The 20,923-nt window shown below is 42.9% G+C and overlaps 1 protein-coding gene across 1 annotated transcript in view; it reads left to right on the forward strand.

Annotated features, from left to right (window-relative positions):
* The window catches only part of TSHZ2 (teashirt zinc finger homeobox 2), a 134,443-nt gene extending 122,597 nt beyond the window's left edge, over window positions 1–11,846 (forward strand). Inside the window, exon 2 of the mRNA XM_027710576.2 lies at window positions 7,747–11,846. Coding sequence (XP_027566377.2) covers window positions 7,747–10,814 — 3,068 coding nt within the window. The 3' untranslated portion in view covers window positions 10,815–11,846. The remainder of the gene's footprint in view (window positions 1–7,746) is intronic.
* Window positions 11,847–20,923: the final 9,077 nt, after the last annotated feature.

Below are 20,923 nucleotides of genomic sequence, written 5' to 3' on the forward strand. Positions count from 1 at the left end.
TTTGTCTCTCCCATGGTGCCATTCTGTGCACTGAGCAAGAGTCAGTTATTACCAGAAACAGCAATTCCCCACAGTAGCAGATCAAACCCAAACACCCCAAACCAGCAGCGTGAAGGGCCAGTTCTGTGAGATCTTTGCACTTTGAACAGAGTCATGAAAAGGGATATGATTATATGGACCTGGTTTTAGATCTATTTTGTTTCACATGCTGAATTCCTCCCTCTGACCAAGAGCTCTCAAAGGAAAGTGTTGACTGTTGATCTCTCCCTGGTTTAGTTCTTGTCCCGTGTCCATCTCCATGTGCTCCCCACATTCATTCAGAGCCAGGGCTCAACTCCCTTCCAGGAGAATGTGTTGTGGAGAACTGCTATCCCTGAGATAAGACATGGATTTCATAGAAATGAGTCAAAGATTTATTTTTTCAGAGGATAACAAGCAAGTGTCCATAAACATAATCCTCATCTTCTTTCTATTTATAATTGTAGTTAATATAAATGTACTTCATTACTGGAGAGCAGCCTTCACAGCCATACAATAGCAAACAAATTCTTCAGAAGCATCTTTAATTATTCATTTGGCTGTACTATATTTTATACTACTTTTCATAAATGTTAATCTTTATTATTGCCCTACCAGGAAAAAAAAAAGAAAGAAGGAAAGAAATACCTGTTATTAAATGACCTATCAGGCTGACACGGATAAATGTTGGTAGCTATTTAATTGTTTCCCATCTGCAGTTTTATACAGTTTCTATCAAACTGAAGGGTAATTTTTTTAGTAGCTGCTTATTTTAAATGTACAAAACCCTTGTGTGTAATTCCATTAGCTGCCCTACAGCATTGCAATCTACAGTTTCCCTGAGGCTGTTGTGAAATATTGATGAAATCCTTGCTTTTGTGGCTTCCTCTGATACACTAAACATTTGTCTGATGTTAGTTGAACTTGAATGGATCTGTTCAGAGTTATATCAGTAGTGACTTCAAAGGCTGTAAGGCTGTTACAGTTTTTTTTTACAAACTGAAGTTTCAAAGCCTTACCATGTGGTACTTTAAAAAAACAAAGTTCATATCAAATGAACCAAAGTGTTAGCAATACACTGGTAAGACTCATTACAATTTCAATTTCTATAGATATATGTGTTTTTTGTGATTCTGATTGGTAGCTCATGCCATTGAAAGAAGTTTAGATTGGTACTTAGGGGAACCTGGGATAATGAAAGAGGGAAAACATAATTTGAAACTTGGATTTTAAACGAGATAATCTACAAATTTACAAAGCCACTCTGCTGTTTTCCACAGCAATAAATAGGACAGGAGACAACAGAAGAAAGGCAAAGAGAGACAAAAGTTTCAGACTTCTGTTTTCATCAGTAAAGTGATTTACAGTGGTGCAATTAAAATGACTAACGAGGAAAACATATTTGCTGCTGCTGTATTGCTGTTTTTCAGGACAAGCTGCATGTTGGAAAGCAGCCTTTGTGCCTGCACTGGCAACTAACTGATGGTGTGGTGATGTGTGACTGATTGATACCTGCCCAACACCTCATCAGGATGAGGAGTCTGGAGTGAGGGATGGGCAGGGAGGGGTGGGTGGGACAAGGGGAGCACAGGTCGAGCTCAGGCACTGGGTGATGGAGGATGCAGAGCGTTCTTTAAAGCATTTTACTTGAAAATACAATCTGGAGATCATCAAACACCTTCAGCTGGTTGAAACAATGAAATTGTCAGTTCCAGGAGGTTGTAGAAAATAGCAAGCAGAAATGTTTTTATCCAGAGGCAAATTCTTCACTTCCACTGTGAACCCTCGTGTGAGGAACTGGGACTGTTGGCTCTGAACGTGGTTGAGTCCATTCGTGCAGCTGCTTGGCCATTCAAACTGAATCCAGAGCATGGCGAGGATGACTGAAGCTGCTTTTTATTTAATAACTGACTATGTAAACAGCATTATCCTTAAGGAAAATTACCCAAGAAAGAAACTCCCCCGTCATTCTGTCCCTGCTCTGGACTCTCCGCTCAGCTGCTCACATCAGCTCACCTCTCTTTTCTCACTCTACCTTGGAGTGTTGGGTGTTTTTTTCCTGGTTTATTATTGGCTTTTCTTTGAGTTTATGGGTCACTCACAAGGCAGTTCCCTGCACATGTGCTTCCAGCCACTGATCATTTTCATTTGGCTCATAACTGTGCAGGATCCAATGTACAAAAGGCATAATCTGTTCTCCTTTGTGCTGCCAAGGGTCCCACTGAAACTCCAGGGTATTTTGCCTTCTTAACCAGTAGGAAATTGGACATTTAATAGAAAACTTTATAATACAACTCTAATTAGAGTACAACAAAATGAAAGCCCCAAATTGCTTCATTTCAGCATCACATATAAATAATAGTTATGGCTTCATGGAATTGCCTTTGTGTGGCAAAATTCTGCTAGCACAGAAGCCACTCATTCCCCTGCTCCCACAGAGGCTGCCTCTGTCCTCAGTGGATGGCAGTGGATGCTCCTTCTCCTGCTCTGCAAGAGGCAGAAATTCATGCCTTGGTATCAGCTGCTCTAACTGCTTGAAAAATAAAGTTCTTAAAAAAAAAAAAAAAAAAAAAAAAAAGACAAAGGAATATCCAGAAAAATCCTTTCTTTAAAGTGCCAAGTTGCATCACAAGTGGTGCTTGAAACTCCCCTGCTGAGCCCCTGCAGATGGAATGGGATGTGAAGGTAAATAGGAATAGCAGCAGAAGGTGCAAAGAATTTCCCATTATCCAAAAGAATTAACTGGCTTCCCAAAAAAGAGTCAACTGAGCATATTCAGCCTTTTCTGGGGATGTGTAAAACCTTCTTCGGGATGCACAAGGCTTTAGAACTAAACCTGGCACTCCCAGGATGTTCAGACTGGGTGACAGAGGTGTCCCTTTGTCCCTGACACCCGTCATTCAGAGCTCTCTGCTCCCCCCGTGGTGGGAGCAGGAACCTTTCCCTGTGTTTTCTTTCCACCTTGGAGATCTTAACAGGAAGTTATTTCCCTGGTACAGGAATTTTTAATATAGCCTTAAAGGCTCTGAAATTGCACAATTCACTCTTGTATTACAAATTTCATATTTTGAGACTTCTTTCCATGAAACTCCATTGCTTTTCCAGGGTGTTCCACTGCTTTTACTCCTGTTAATTCCAAAATGCCTTTGATAGGGAGTTATGCAATGGAGCAGGGAATTTTTTTTCCCCCAGCTGCCAATTTATCTCTTTGGTTGGATTTCAAACTGGGATGAAACTGTAGCTCTGAACTTCTACAAAGAGCCAGGTTAAGATTTGTCTTTGGGCAGTTAATGCAGTTCGACATCTTTGAGAAAAAGGAATGAGAAGTGGTCATTCTCCATTATCTGCTTGAAATATTTCAGAGAAAGAAACAGTTTCTGCCAAACACAAAAAGATGTTTGAGCTGGAGCCAGACAAGAAGGAAACAAGATCACCTCCTAGCACTGTGAGATTGCTCCACTGATGGTGTTGTTTCAAGTAAAACTGGAATATATATGTCTGAAGAAGTGCAGATGGTGGATGGGTTTTACATGGATTAGCAGTGTTGTTCTGGACAATGATTCACTGTCCCTTCCCTTGGCAGAAAATAAGTTTTCCAGTCTTGGAAAGGAACACGTATATGTATATATATATATATATTAAGAAATGTTTCTCTACATGGAAAAAGAGCAAATTTGAGGGAAAATGGTATTCACTGGTGGAAAAGTTAACAGTCAGGATGAATATGTCTTAAAAAAAAGATGTACTGACACTCTACAGTTCCAGGTCAGGAATGATGTATAACGTGGGGCCAGTCACAGATGAGAGGCCTGAACATCAATCCTGGATCCAGCACCCCTGGGAGCTGGATTGGTGCTGCCTGCAGGGAAAGGCCAAGGCTCCAGGTGGATGTGGGTGGCTTTAGACCCTTCCATTCAGAGTTTTTGCAGGTGTGTTAACTGGACTTGTTTTCTTTTAGCTCCTCTAATAGTGGAAATAGTCTAGAAATAGCTAAGAAAGTGTTTTCTTTTAAAGAATAAAGAATCAGCTGTTTCTTGCAGCCCCTTTTCCTCGAGAAGCAGCTTTCTGAAGTTACCATGAATTCCATCACAAAAGCACAGAGCAAAATTAAAAAAAAAACAAATAATTTAGAGTTGTATTTGTGATTATTATCCATATGAAAATATTCTCCTTACTGATGTCGTGATTTTGACTACTTTGTCTTGGGATCAATCACCACTAAACCAAATGCTGTGTTTCCATTTAAGAAGCCAGAAATCCTTCTATTTGATGCTTTGAAGCTCCTGGGTTTTGTCCAGTCTTAATGATATTAAAATTTCACTTCTTCAGGAGTGCACATTGCCCATCTTCCATCTGCCTGGGCCTGTTTACTTTGGTGGGGAAAATTCTCATCTGGGAAAAAGGGGAAGCTATTCATCTGTTTATTGAGTTTGGATTCCTTTAATTTTAATTTTTTTTTCCCCTGCAAAACAGCTATGTACAAGCATCTCAGAGGTTTGGAATGTCAGAATAAGCCTGGGGGAGAACTGGTGGGAAGAGAACAGGTCACTCAACAATTTATTACACGGCCATCAGTACGACGTGCAAAATTTATGCTACTTATTACAGACTCTGCATTTAAAGCATCTGGGTGTACAGGCTTAAGACACCCTTTACTTTTAAAATAAATAATGCAAAGTCCACTTAAATTAATGTTGTTTCTGTTAACTAGCTGCATCACTTCAGATCAAACTTCATGTCCAATGAAATCTTACTAAAAAACCCTGTTGGAAGGACACGTTCATGTCTGGTACCCTTGGTTGTCTTGTAGAACTGGTCTCCACTGTCCTTAAAATGCCCACAGCAATTTAAATCATTTACATAAACAGAAATGGTTTTACAAGTAGGATACTGAAATGCATTTTCAAAGCTGCCCAAACGCCTAAACCATTAAAACAGATGTGACTGCTGGTTTTGTGAAATTTTGATGGTGCTTTCTGGTAAGTTAAAAATCACAGAGTCACAGAATGGTTTGAGTTGAAAGGGACCTTAAAGACCATCCAGTTCCACCCCCTGCCATGACAGGGACACCTTCCACTAGCCCAAGCTCCGTCCAACCTGGCCTTGGACACTTCCAGGGATGGGGCAGCCACAGCTTCTCTGGGCAACCTGTGCCAGGGCCTCCCCACCCTCACAGGGAAGAATTTCTTCCCAATATCTCATCTAAATTTCCCCTCTTTCAGTCTGAAGCCATTCCCCCTTGTCCTATCGCTCCAGTTCCTGATGAAAAGTCCCTCTCCAGCTTCCTTGTAGACCCCTTTCAAATACTGCAACTGGTTACTTTTACCACTTACATGAGATTGTGTCAGTATCTTACACAGAGAGAAAAGAAAAAGGATTTCTCAGCACAAGTTACTCTTCTGTAAAGGTTATAGTAAACATGTCAATGCCTAATTAAGCAGCAAATTTTATCTGTATTGTGGGGGATGTGCAGCTGTCTGGTACTTCTGCTTTTCCTAGTAAATCTTTTTAGAAGGACAAAGGATACTGTGAGAAAGAAATTACTTCCCTTCTGGTTAAACATGGCTTAATAGCATCCAAAGAATTGGTGCTGAAATGGAGAATCAGATTTACACCGACCCAAAGGGTGTGAGAGCTCTTTGTTGCCTGTTTTGTCTGATTCCTTCCTTGGATTCCCTCCCTGGTTTTGTTGTGCTGTGCCTGGCACTGTGAGCCCTCCCCAGTGCAGCACCTCAGGCTGGGGTGGGACCAGTCACTGCTCCTCTTGGGCAGGAGCTTCTGCCACCTCTGTGTCCCTCCCTTCTCCTTGTCCCTCTGAAAAACATAGGAGAAGGAGGAAGCAGGACCTGGTTATCAGGGGAAAAGTTTAAGGAGGAGGAAAAGTACTGAGCTCTCAGCGCTGTCTTTGCTGCTGCTTCAGTCTGGACACCTGGGGATGGGGCTTGAGGTGACCCAGCACACTCCTAAAAGGAGTATTTTTGAGTATTTAGCACTTCATATTTAATATTCAGCTTTGCTGAAAGATCTGCTGGAGAGCACAGTGTTGCCACTACTCTGTGGTTATTATTTTATTGTGCTAAAGTGCTGCCCAGGCCATTTGCTGTTGTCTTTGGTTGTGAAGCTGTGTGGTACCACCCCTGCAATAAGCCAAGCCTGGCTCTGAGCCAGAGTGATCAGTGCAACTCCTAAGCCCGTGGGAAGGGTGTAGGAAAGATGTCTCACATGGGTTTCTTTGCCCATCCACAGAGAGCCATCATTTCCCTCTTCTTATGCTGCAGCCTCATCCAGGGAATGGTTCCTCTAGTTCTGATCTCTTTGGCTTGGTGGCAAATGTGTTGGAAGGGGTGAGATACACATGGAAACAGATTGGAAAACTGAAACACACTTCTGGAAAAGCTCTGGAAGGCTTTGCCCAGATGGTAATCAAAATATTTATACCATTCCTGCCCATCCCTTTTGATTTGCTAAAAGGGTATCATTTGTTCAGGAGCACCAAATTCAAGGAAACGAAATGAGCCAGGTTCTTAAAGGGCCATAAAATGGCTTGTCTCAGAAAATGGGAAGGGATTGGATTTTAAATAAGTAGCACTTTTAATCTAATTTAGAATATCCTGAGTTGGAAGGGACCCACAAGGATCATCGAAGTCCAACTCCTTGTGCTCTCTGAGCTTTCAGGGTTCCCTTGCAACTACAACTACTAAAATTTTATTTTATTATTTTATTTTATTTTTTTAAGGGCATCTTTGATTTGGGGGCTTAGTTTTGGGGGCTTTTTTTAAATTTATTTTTTTTTTACATAATTACTTGATAGGAAAATGTAGATCTTAAGGAAACACACCAAAGCAGCCTGGAGAAAATTCATCAACCAATCTCCTGGGAAGACCTGACCTGCTGAAATTTTTATGAGAAAACCCCTCAAAAACCCAACACCTGAATTCCTTAATCAACTTCAAATTTACAGTTCTTCCAGTGTCAAGTTCATCTTAGTAATTAAATAGTTAATTTGCCAAAGAAAACCCTTTCAGATTTGTTTTATTTTTCCAGTTTTACCGTTAACTTTGGTTTTCCCCTCTCATATCTTAATACTCTGCTGTAACTTCCAAAGGTTCTTGCTCTGAAATTTGTGGATTTGTTTTCACTGAAGCGCAATTTGTTTTTATGCTACACAGTACATTACTTTTATAAACAAAAGAGTTGCACTTATGCCTATTAATGCTTTCATATCTTGTATTTTGACATATAAATTATTTGTGTATATTCTACAGTGCATTTTTAGGTGATCAAATGGCATAAGGTGACTGTACCTACATGATGCTCTGAACCAGGAATATTATGGCACCTATTTTTCTTCTTTTCCTTGCCAATTCCACCCTTTCTTTCACTGAGGCTAAAAACAATTTCATAGAATTGAAGCTTTTAGTATAAATTTTAAATACTTACATATGAATTTTCCAACTGTCCCATTACAGAACAGTTAGAATTATACTCCCCTGACAGGAAAATTATTAACTCGGGATCTCTGGCAGTTATAAAGAATTATGATCATCTGCCAACTGACTGCAGCAACCTTCACAAAAAGAGACATCATTGGCTTTTTTCACTTCCAGAACTAAGAGGGAACACAGTTGTAGATTAAAACAAAATCCAGTAAAGAAAACACATAGTGAAACTAGAAACTGGAGCATTCTCCTTTACCACGTTATTTCATATATTGACATTACATTTCAGGTTATGTCCAAGAGGAAGATTTAAAGGAAGAGGAAGACATAAAGGAGGAGGAAGAAGACGATGACGACAACTCAACTGCTCAGCTCCAGGGCAGCAATGACACTGGCACGGATGAGGAACATGACGTGGGTCCTGAGCAGAAAGGGAACTTTAGCTTCCAGAACTCCCCTGTCAGTCACATATCCAACCAGGATGCAGAGAATGAATCACTGCTGAGTGATGGTAGTGACCATGTGGCAGATATTAAAAGCATTTGCTCTAGAGAGCCCCAGGACCCAAAATCCAGCACCCATCCCAAATCCCAGAGCGAAGCACACGACTGCATGGACAAAATGACAGCGGTCTATGCCAACATCCTGTCGGACTCTTACTGGACAGGCTTGGGGCTGGGTTTCAAGTTGTCCAACTCCGAGAAGCGGAGTTGCGACAACAGAAACGGAGGGAACAAAGCCGACTTTGATTGGCACCAAGACGCGCTGTCCAAAAGCTTGCAGCAGAACTTACCTTCCAGGCCCGTGTCCAAGCCCAACCTGTTCAGCTCGGTGCAGCTGTACAGGCAGAGCAGCAAGATGTGTGGGACGGTGTTCACGGGCGCCAGCCGGTTCCGCTGCCGGCAGTGCAGCGCCGCCTACGACACCCTGGTGGAGCTCACGGTCCACATGAACGAGACAGGCCACTACCAAGATGACAACCACAAAAAGGACAAGCACAGACCTACCAGCTACTCAAAGCCCCGGAAAAGGGCCTTCCAGGACATGGACAAGGAAGATGCACAAAAAGTTCTGAAGTGTATGTTCTGTGGTGACTCTTTTGATTCCCTTCAAGATCTGAGTGTTCATATGATCAAAACAAAACATTACCAAAAAGTGCCTTTGAAGGAGCCGGTACCAACCATTTCTTCCAAAATGGTCACTCCAGCAAAGAAACGCGTGTTTGATGTGAACAGGCCTTGCTCCCCCGACTCCACGACGGGGTCTTTCTCGGATACCTTTTCTCCTCAGAAGAACACGAACCTGCAGTTGTCATCCAACAACCGCTACGGGTACCAGAACGGTGCCAGCTACACGTGGCAGTTCGAGGCCTGCAAATCCCAGATTCTGAAGTGCATGGAATGTGGGAGTTCCCATGACACCTTGCAGCAGCTCACGACCCACATGATGGTCACGGGCCATTTCCTGAAAGTCACAAGTTCGGCTTCAAAGAAAGGAAAGCAGCTCGTTCTGGATCCTTTAGCTGTGGAAAAAATGCAATCGCTGTCTGAGGCACCAGCCAATGACAGCCCGGCTTCAAAATCAACCATTAAATCATCTGCAGAGTGCACAGCTCCCACCTCCGAACTGAAAAAGGAGAGTAAAAAAGATAAAGCTGATGATGCAAATAAAGATGAGAAAACAGTAAAAACTGAGGAGTATGAAGACACTCTTCAGAAGCCACTGGATCCCACAATGAAATACCAGTACCTCCGAGAAGAGGATTTAGAAGATGGTTCAAAGGGTGGTGGGGACATTTTAAAGTCCTTGGAGAACACTGTCACAACAGCCATCAATAAAGCTCAAAATGGAGCTCCCAGCTGGAGTGCATATCCCAGCATCCACGCAGCCTACCAGCTCTCAGAGGGAGCTAAGCCGTCTTTGCCAGTGGGATCCCAAGTGCTGCAAATCAGGCCCACAATGACCAATAAATTGAGGCCCATAGCACCCAAGTGGAAGGTGATGCCTCTGGTCCCTATCTCAGCAAATGTGGCCCAGTGCACTCAAGTGAAGAAGGAGGCTGATGACAAGGAGGAGGTGCAGAAGGACTATGCTAAAGAGGGCGTCCAAGCTGAGCCGGCCCCACTCAGCCAGAGCGAGAGAGAACCTCTCCTCAAACCTGAAACCTCTGTGGAGCCAAAAAAGACAGAACCATGTCCCTTGAAAGAAGAAGACAAAATTAAAGAGGACAGTGGAAAAGAAAAACCAGTCCTCAAGGAGCCACCAGCAGCTTCTCTCAGCAATGGTTGTGCTGCCGCCAACCACTCCTCGGAGCTGCCTTGTGTCAACCCCCTCAGCGCGCTGCAGTCGGTGCTGAACAATCACTTGGGCAAAGCCACTGAGCCTTTACAGCCTCAGGCCAACTGCAGCCCCAGCTCTAGCACAATTTCTATGTTCCACAAAAGTAATCTAAATATGATGGAGAAGCCGGTTTTATCTCCTGCTCCAACCCCACCAAAGCCTGCCAGTGTATCCAGGCACTATTTGTTTGAAAACAATGATCAGCCTATTGACCTGACCAAATCCAAAGGCAAGAAAGCTGAGTCAGCCCAAGCACAATCTTGTACTTCTCCACCTCAAAAACATGCTCTGTCTGACATCGCCGACATGGTCAAAGTTCTTCCCAAAGCTACTACACCAAAACCTGCTGCATCTTCAAGGATCCCGTCCATGAAGTTGGAAATAGATGTCCGACGCTTCGAGGATGTCTCAGCAGAAGTGTCCACTCTGCATAAAAGGAAGGGCAGACAGTCAAACTGGAACCCTCAGCATCTTCTCATTTTGCAAGCTCAGTTTGCTTCCAGCCTCTTCCAGACATCTGAAGGTAAATATTTATTATCAGATCTAGGCCCGCAGGAGCGCATGCAGATTTCCAAATTCACTGGACTGTCGATGACCACCATCAGCCACTGGCTGGCAAATGTCAAGTATCAGCTTAGGAAAACCGGAGGAACAAAGTTTTTGAAAAACATGGACAAAGGACATCCAGTCTTTTATTGCAGCGACTGTGCATCTCAGTTCCGAACCCCATCTACCTACATTAGCCACTTAGAATCCCACCTAGGTTTCCAAATGAAAGACATGAACAGGCTGGCTGTGGAGCAGCAAACCAAGGTAGAGCAAGAAATCTCCAGAGTTTCAGTTCAAAGATCTCCTGAAACAATAGCTGGGGAAGAGGACACAGACTCTAAGTTCAAATGTAAGTTGTGCTGTCGGACATTTGCGAGCAAACATGCAGTAAAACTTCATCTAAGCAAAACACACAGCAAGTCACCAGAACACCATTCACAATTTGTAGCAGAAGTGGATGAAGAATAACTCTTAAGGTATGCATGCTCTATAGTGAGTTTTAATTTCATCGTTTTAAGGAGGCTCCATAAGAACTTCGTACTTTCTTAATGTAGGAAAACAGTATAAAATGCATAACGTGCTCCTGCGTCGTTAATCTAAGCACATGTACTTATCCATTTTATAGTGTTTTCAAGAAGAGAGCTTGGTAAATGCAGAACCACACTGCCCCATAGAGAAAAGTTACTGCTTATTAATATGCTCAAAATAGCTGTTTTCCCAGTTCTCTTTTGCTTCTAAGAATAAATCATTTCACATCCGATGCACTTCTATGCGGAATGCAAGGACTTAGTGCTACTCTTTGCAGTGAGAGTGGAAAAAAAAGCAGGTAAAGAGCACTGAAACCCAAAAGGTTATTACCTCTTTCAGTGCTGACAGACCAGTAAATCTGATTTTGGTGGGGAAAAAGAAGACAATTCAAAAGTCAAATTAGCAAAATCTCAATTATTCCAAGTTTCTCATAATCTCAAACACAGCCTCGAAAATCTACCAATAACTCTGAAAAGTTCCTATCTAAAGTTCAGTTATTCTTCTGTTGATATTTGGATGTTCAGTTTTGTAAAATATTTTAATATTTTACACTTCCTTAAACACTTGCTACTGTGAGTGGCCTCTTTTGTCACATCATTTTAACCTCTCTCTCCATCATTCCTTTTTTAATCTTGAAGATGTTTGATTCTATTTTGCTTCATGTTGGTGGGAGTCAATCCATAAACATCGCTGACTTCAGTGCAAGTTTGGGTATAACCTGGGGGGGTTAAAGCTTAATTGAAAAAGCAGCGAGATTTTTTACAAGCTTAATATTTCCAAGCCCTGTTAGTAGGATACTTCTACATTAGTGTTGCTATTTTTTGCTGAAAGATACACCAGTTGCCACAACCAATGTTTATAACATGTAATGTAATATTCAGATGACACACCATTTTTTGCATTTTTAATTTTACTTGATTCACAAACTTGAATATTCTTGATTTAAATAAATATGCAGAACATCAACCTAAAGTCCAAATAGAAGTTTTTTGTTCTAACGGGGTTTTTTTCCAGGAAGGCTCTGTTTAGTCATTCCCAGCAATTCCTCCAGCAGACTCAGGCTCTGCTTCTGTTCACAGAATAATCATGTGCAGATTCAGGGTTTCTCCAACGTGTTCATTACTTGATTAACATCGGGAAAATGAATTCGTCAGATGGTCAAAATTAAAGATGTGTTGTGAGTTTTCACTGATCCCCCAGTTATTGTGGCCATTCTCTGGCTAATTGAGGGTGCAGGGGCTGAATACCCATTTGTGTGGAGATCTCCCATGTGTTGCCTGCAAATATTCATGAAGCTTTAGGAAACACTTTCTGTGGCCAGAGCCAGCACGAGGACTCTGCGTCACTTAAGCTCCATTAAAAAGGCTACTTTTGAATAATTTAAACCACTAATCAAAGGGTTACTTTGGGATGGGTAATAGAAGCTATTACTGTGGAGTACAACGTCAGTGTTCAAGTGCAATAAGATTTAAGTTTTGCATACATCTTGTACGTGCTGTCTGCACCGGAATGGATTTATTTCTGCATATTTTAGCCGTCTTACTCAACAGGAGTTTGCTTTCCAAACAGGCCTAATACCCTCCAGTTTCTATTTTGGCATTTAACCCAACATTAGGACTCAACAAATAAATGTTCCTTGTTTAGCTGGCCATTCAAAATCAACACACCTGACAAAATACCAGAGAGATTGGGCAGAAAAACACAGACCATACTTTATTTCCTTCCCCATCAGTTAGTGATTATTAAGACTCTGCCATTCATAGTCTTCACACAGGAGATATTAGAGCAAACCAATAATTTGGGTACTATCAAACAAAAGCTGTCTGCCAAATATATTAATACAACAGTTATTTGGGCACATTCATGGCTTAATACATGACAAAAGGTTCAGATTTGGTCTTAAAAGCACTGTGTTATTACTAAGAGGCAAACCAAACACCCACCTCTACAAACACATTGCTGAGCATGTGAGGAACAAATACACAGGGGGGGGAGAAATCTCCAAGGGAAAAAAAAAAAAGTGTGGTTTCTGCATTGTAATAACCTGCACACAGACATATTATTCAGCTGATGTGTAACTACATAAATAAGGTACTGTCCTTCCTGCCTCTGGATACCGAGAAATTGCTGTCCTCTTAATACTCATCCATTTCTAATTTATATCGAGATGCAGGTTGTATCTTACCTTCGGAAAAATATATTTAAATTGCAATGGCAGAGTGATAGCACTGTTATCTGGAGCTATAATTTCAGTTGGTATGCATGATAGCACAAATTGTCTGAAATGATGGGGTATTTGGGATGGCATTGTAAAGATTTTATTACAGTTTCGGAGCCGTGAGCCTCCCGAAGTTCTCACTGGGTTGGGAGTGGGGAGGCCAGAGTTTATTCAGATGGATTCTTCCTGAGATCTGCAAGGAGACTAAATCAAATCACAGGGATTTTCAGGGTTTACTTATCCTTACCATGTTATTTTTTGAGATCCAGTAGACGTTTGAATAATAACCTAGAGGAGAGCACAGTATTTAGAAACAAGGAATATGAAGCTGAGATCCTTAAAACACACATAAGAGTTTGTGTTTCCTTCTTCTAGGCAATACTGTGGTGAAATAAAAATAAAAATAGAGAATATATATTGAAATGAATGGAAATAAAACAGTGGAAAAAGTACCCAAAGTATAAAAATACATAAAGTACTTTATAGTTCAACAGCATTTACTATTAGATGTTATATTTTCAAATGTTAGCTATCATTAAAAATATAAATGAATAATCTGGGTTAGTACTGTAGAAAAATGTGTTATGTATATGGATTTATTTTTAAGACCTCTGTGAGGCTGTTTGTAAGAAATTTGCTATAAATTCTTCTTAAATGTAAAGACATATATATCTATTTTATATTCATCTTTGGTGTTTTCTTGAATTCCTCTAACTGATATGGGTTTAGTAATATAAAGTAAGATTATGTGTAATATACAACAATCAGACATCTCCATTCTCTTTCATTTAACCCACTTCAAATTTGTTTTTATTGCTATTCTTCAAAGAAAACCCATAAACATTAGGGAACATGGCTTTAATTAGAAGTAATTTGTATGTTGACTTCTACCTTTGAAGAGCATTTATTCTTTTTTTTCAACTAAATTAGAATTTTTATGTTTTTCTGAGGAAAAAGGCAAGGCGGAATTGTATTTTTCACTTCAGAGTCAGGTGAGATTGGCTCGAAACTGGGCTCTAACTGAGGCTTTCTGTGGCCTTAGCTACTACTTTTTACAGAAATAGCTCTCTATAAAGTCAAATTTACCAACCTGATGGGGGAGATTTCTGTTTCAAAAGACCCCGATAGGCAAACAGGCAGCTACCTGAGATGAACTAATTTGAAAGTAAGGCCGCTGCAAAACTAAAAAAAAAATGAGTCATAATGATAAACAGTTTTTCTCCCCGTTTCCTCCTTTGTCTTTTTTTAACCATCAAGTTTAAAGCTTCTCCGGCACTTTTTTTTTTTTTTTCCCCTACTTTATAGGAGACAACTGACATTCTGTGGTAAATGGAAGAAAGAGCAGAGCAGAACTGAAAATCCTCTAATGCACTGACACTAACTTGCCCTCTATTGTTGAAAATGAGCAGGCAATCATGATTGTTCATCAAATGGCTCCTAATGCAGTTAAAGCATTCAGCTATAATTTCTCCTTGCATTTATAATTACTGTCATAGACTGCACACCTCAGTGAGCAGATTAAAGCTATAAACTATTTAGCCGTAGCTTTAAGATGAGGAACTTGATTTGTCTGGCAGCAGTTATTTGTTAGAGAGCTTGACACTTCACATAAAAATGACTCAACTTGATGAAGAACAATGCAGTTTAAGCAATGCAGTGATTTTAAATCAGTCATTATACCACGCCCTGTAAGAATTGCAAAGCAATTTGTTAAATGATATATAGGACACGTAGATAACTGTATGCGTTAAGTATACCAAAATAGAAGATTTTTTTTTTTTCCTTCTGTGCATTTTATTTTCTCATCCCTCTGAAGCAGCAGGAGCTGCTCTGAACATCAGATTCCACTATTAGCCAATGTGGGTGTTACATGGTCAAGGACAATTGCTGAATTAGTAGCCCAAAATTATATTTTAGAGAATTTAGTTCGCTCTGCAAATTTCATTTCTTCTTAGCAACAAATACTAAAAGCTGAGAGAGTCTCTCAGGAGAATGAGCCATGCTGGGACGTGGCTGCCTGCAGTGGTTCCACCACAGTTCTGTGAGCAGGATTTACCAGCCAAGCCAAGGCTTGTGCTCACCACGTTATCAGCCAGAAAAAAAGGCTTCATCGCGTGGAATTCTTGAGTATTCAGTTCAGGTGGGACTTTTCTGACATCAACACTTTGGAAAATGGTGGCTTCTCAATGGGAAAAACATTCTGTGGGGAAGTCTCATTTTCAAATAGAATTTTGCTGGGATCAACTGGGTAAAATAGCTGAGCACCACGAAGGAGAGGAGGCAGAGGCAGGAAAAGGAACAGATTGGCCTTTCTGCCATTGTCAGCAAGGATCTACCTCCAACCCATCACTCCTCCCTCAAAACAGTCCTGTTCTGGTGAAGCCTCACTTTCCCCAATCCTTTGAAATTTTTCACTCTTTCCCCAAAGTGGTAGATCAGGATATTTTTTTTTTAATTGAACATTTTTAAATCTTCGAAATTTTCCTAGATAGCAACTTTTCACTCCAGCCATTGTCCTTGTAAAACCAGTAATAGTGTGTTCCTGGCTTCCTTGAGAGCAGGGTCAGACCACATGATACATCAGACTGTGCCAGCACAGACATATCTGGGCAGATTTACTGGCTTTTTATGAATACTACAGGTTGCTATTAAGATTAATATTATTTAACATTGCATTAGAGCTTCCAGCCCACTGGGTCAACCCCTTTTTGTTCCTGGGCTCTGCATAAGCACATTGTATATGACAGCTCCAAGGCAGGAACTCTGCTGCTCTCAAGGAAACAGCAACTTTTAAGTATTTCAACCAGATTTTAACCGACCTTGAATAGCACCTACCTCCTCTAGCATTCAGTATTCATAAGGATATCAAAATCTTGCCTTCTCCTTACTGTGCCTGATATTATTAAATGCTACAGCCTTCATAATCTATAGCAGAACATCTTTACCCAGTGAGATTTCAAAGGAAGGGTACCTGAGTCCTATTTATACATTTTACACTTCAGCAATCAAATCACAAAGATCAATAGCAAAAGGAAAAGACATGAGCAGTATCCAGCCCTGCAAAGCACCTTTCAATAAAAATAATGTAATTTAGCAGGATGATCATTCAGTGCAAATATGATGGAGCACAGATGGAAAATGAGGAAAATTATAGATATGGCTTTATGGGAGGAGGAAAGGAGGAAGAGATTTTTCACTATTTATTGGGATAATGAACAGATAATTCATGATTATTAAGCTGTAGTCTTCAGGCCTCATTCTGCCATCTCTTCCCATCTCCATTCAGAGCTGGGTGTGTTTGTGCATCCAGGCAGGTCCACAGGAGGGAGGATCAGTCTTTGCATTGGCTTTCACACCTCAGAGGGGTCAGGCAGGATCTGCACCAGGGCAGCTCCAGCTCAGGGTCTGCCAGAGCAGGGATGAGGCAGAACACACAGAGCTCGGGTCTCACACGGGACGGGGTTTCTTTCCCAAGAGCATCTCACCTCCGGGAAGGGGCAGCAGTCCCTGAGTCTCCAGCCTGTGAGAACATTGAGACACCACACAAGGCAGCAAAATCACAGCCCTGGACGAGCCAAGGACTGATGCTCCTCCTGCCTCTCCCAGTGTCTGGAGAATCCCGTTTTCCCAAGCTCTGACTGAGGTGGCAGGAAAGGTCTCCTGCCAGAGGGATCCTGCTCTGGGTGCAGTGCTGGCTCCGTGGGCTCTCTTTCCCGGCAGATGGACTCCCGGGATGACGCGGCTGTGGGACACGGCAGAGCCCGGGCAGCCCGCAGGAGCACGGACCGGGAATCAGCTGCTGCAGTGCAGGGAAGGAGGGAGACGGGGCCAGCCAGGGACTTGTCCGTTGTAGTAAATTTACACAATCCCTTTATTAAAACAAACCAGTTCCTCCTCCCCTCCAAAATCCCTCCCTGCCGGCAATCAGAGCCAGCTCTGCTGCCGGGGGTCAGCTCATGCAGGACTGGGGGAGGGAGGGGTGGGAGTGGAGGAGGTTGTCATGTCTAATGAATACCCTGAATGTATCGAGATATATATTTTTTTCATTTCAGAAAAGGTTCCATTAAGAGGGAGACAGCCCTAACATGTGCTTTGGCCCCTCATCAGATTTATGAGTATTTGCTCTGCTCTTTAATAGGAAACTCTGCAGCAACTGCCACCTTGCCTGCTCTCCCTGAGATACACAGTGGCTTCTCGGGGAAATGCACTTCATTATTAATGTGAATTTGTACGTTTTTATGACACTGCTTGGGGGAAGGGGCAGGCAGAGATTTCCTGGTGATATATGCTCATTTCTAACCATTTATTGTCCCAGACAATTGAAGAACAATGATAAACATTGTTAGAGAGAGTGGAGGGTGCCGCAGTGACATTTTTGAAAGGAAAGGAGAGGTGGCTGGAGTGGCTTTGATGTGGTTGTTCCCTCCACTCCACCTCCTCCAGCAGCTGCCTCGGACCAAGCAGCAGAGTGGTCTGTGCAGGGCAGGTTCTGCCTCCCTTCACCAGCCTTTCCTCAGGCCAGCCAAGACCATTTGCTCAGTGCTGTTCTACAGCAAAGGGGGTTTGGAAGAAGGAGAAGGAATTCATCCTTTGGGAAGCCTGTCCTGCAGAGGATTCCAGGCCTCAGAGTGAACGGATGCTCAGCATTCCCATGCCCCTGCACTCCAGCAATCTCTTTTTGATTTGTTATCAAGTGACCAGCATGGAAACTGTGCACACAGCAAGGCAAGGCAAACAGGCCAGGAGGAGAAAGGAGAGGACACAGGGACATGGTTTACCAGGGCGTTCTCAGCACCTCCAGCTTCCCTTTCTACAGCCACACTCACCCACGATTAGCACAACTGCACAACAGCTCCAGCAGGGCATGGAAATGCTGGGTTTGGGCTGCACTGGAGAACCAAAAGAGCCTCCAAGCTCACCCAAAACAGAGAGATCAGAAAGGCCATGACTCCACGTGCTCTTTTGTTCCCCTTTTCTCCTGCTCTCCCAGGAGCTCTGCACCGTCTGCTGAAGGTCGGGCCCATATTCCACTGCCTCAAGCTCCAAAAGCCCCTGTGCTTGAGGGAGCCTTCCTGCCCCCCCTGGGACATTCCCTCCCTGCATCACTGCCAGGCTGAGCTTTCTCTGTGCCTGTAGCCTCCAGCTATAAGTGAACGAGTGCCATGTTTTGTGTTCGTGTTCTATTCCCTAGTCCTGAGTCTGCACAAGGCTTTGTACCAGGAGATGTGCCAGACAGCTGAACACTGCAAAGACTTTTGTTATGACATTTTTCTGCTTTTCTCAGAAAGCTGAATAGTAGTGAGATAAGAACACCAGAAAAGCCATACAAGGTTAGGCCAACGGTCCCTGTGTCCATCCTGTCTCTGACCATGAGTAGTGTGAGGGAATAACAGGACAGACATGTGGTGCCATTCCCAGAACACCAGAACACCCTCCCAGCCTCCAGTTTACAGTCCAGGCGCTCCTTCAGGTGGAGAACATGATTTTATCCCTGCACCCAGAGCTGCAGAGAACATGAAAGGAGCCTTTCTGGCAGCTGCAGAAAATTGGGCACCACCACAGGGCCTGTTGGGGTGAGCTCTGCAGGTGCCTGTCCCGAGGCAGGGATGTACAAACCAGCCCTGGCAGTCAGAGCAGTGCTGAGCCTTCACACTTGCTCTTTGCACATGGCTAAGGAAGGAATCACACCCAGAGGTGATCTCAAAGCCCCAGTCCTAAGGGCAGCCCACTTTATTCCATCGTCTGTTTGGCCTTCCCTGGGAGTTTCCCATGGCACAATGAAAATGCCACTCAAAGGATTTCTGTCTGCACTGTGTGCAGAGCAGGACTCGCAGTCTCACTGCAGAGCTCAGCCAAGCACGGACCAGTAATTCAGAGGAGGCGAAGCAGCTTGTTCTGTTGCACATGAAATACCAGTTTGATCCCTTTGGGGTTTGCTTTCAGCTTTTCTCAACCTCCAAAGCACTCTGTGTGCAGACAGAAGTGGTTTTGCCCTCTCCTCCTGGAGAACTGCTGAAACTCCAATGTGAACCTGCTGTTTGCACAGTCATTTAATGAAAACTCACAAACACTCCTTATTTATGAAAACCCCCAAGTTTGAACCACAAACCACAGAGATTACTGACAGTGTCTCAGTCCAGGTAACCCTGGTGTGGTGCTCAGCTGCTGGTTGAGATCTCCATCACACAGCTCTACCTCTCCACTTCTCTCTTATGTCAAACCAAGGTTTGGAAAAACCTTTCTGCCCAGTTCCCTGACTGCCTCTGCCACTTCCCATGTGCTCTCTGTAGCCATCAGTCAGCACTCCAAGCACAGCAGGGGCTACACACCAACTGTGTTTCTGGGGGGCAAGACAAGCTGCTGGCACTGATCACGCTTGGAACTGCATCCTCAGGGCTACCAACCTCCTTTACAGGGCCACTAAAGAGACTGGTATTGCCTTTTACCCACCCCGTGGTCTTCATCCCAAGGGATATTAAGAAGAGTCCCTCTGGGATGTGACAATACCCCAGTCCCTCTGGGATGTGACAATACCCCAGTCCCTCTGGGATGTGACAGTGCTGGGGGCTGTTTCTGCCTGTGTTCATGTGAAGTGAACACGCTGCTCTTCCACCAGAGAAGGGCGAAGTCAACCCTTCCTTCCTGCCCTCTCAGCCCTCCTGCACTAGACATGCACACACAGGCTGTGGGTGGGCTTCCAGTTCAGTAACTCACTTCCCTCCATAATCCTATGGAGCCCTAATACTCTGACCTTGGGTTTTTTATGGAGCAAGACCCAAGTTTGTCATCCAGACAAAAAAACTATGAGGGAGGTAATTCTGTTTATTTGATGGGTGTTTTTAAAACATTGTCTGTGCTCCCAGGAATTATGTGGTGGCCTTCTTCTGTAAATCACGAATGCACAAAAACAATAACTCTCAGTATTTTTCCAAAGAGATTAGGGTGAAAGTTCCTACATTCATATTTCACGTCTGGAAAAAAATATCAACGCGAGTGATAAGTATAGTCAAAATGAGTGTAAAAGCACACCCTGTCATTTGTTTTCCATGTGCCATATGTTTTCTGAATCCTGCACCTCCCACATACAAATCTCATGCAATAATGTGGGGTGCACACATTACTCAGGATTATTTAGTTAAGCCCTGCCTATATGGAGGGAATTCACTCAGACGAAGTCAAGCCACTGTGCTTTGTTTTGCTTTTTTTGCTTATTCTGGAGTCATAGAGTAGAAAATTAAAGATCCCACTGTGCCAGGCGTCATGTCATTTGGTTTTAATTTAATTCATCTCTTCGATTCTCCCTGTTTCTCCTTTTCTTTGAGTATCATCAGTAGGTGGTCCGAGCATCAACCAGAAGATTTACTGGCAAGACTAAATGTAGGAATGCTACGAACACATTGTTTTTCCGATATGATTTAATGACCTTTTTGGCATTCCCGTGGCTGCTGAAATCTTCCATAATAATTCCCTTTGGCAGTCAGAGCTCCTGTTGATCAGGTGAAAGCTGATGCAAATGTCAAATGTCAATAAATTTGTAATCCATAAATGTAATATTTGATACTGGAGTGAGACCATTAACCAAAGTGCAGCAGGAGACACTGAGGATATGAGCTGCATCTTATTGTGAACACAAAGAGACAGGAAAGGAATGCCACATCCAAAACCTCTCCATAGCCAAGCTGTTTTCCTTTTCCATGCTCCCTGTTCTCCCTGCATGTTTTCTGAATCGCTGAGCTTTGCCAGAAGTGGGGTTTATGGTTTGCATTTGGCAGAGCGAGTCGGGTGATGCAGGTTCTGTCCCTTGTTCTGCTCGTGACTCATCGTGTGAGGC

This window comes from Pipra filicauda, unplaced genomic scaffold, assembly GCF_003945595.2.
Source record: "Pipra filicauda isolate LSUMZ 115617 unplaced genomic scaffold, ASM394559v2 scaffold13_size5146498_pilon, whole genome shotgun sequence".
Lineage (NCBI taxonomy): Eukaryota > Metazoa > Chordata > Aves > Passeriformes > Pipridae > Pipra > Pipra filicauda.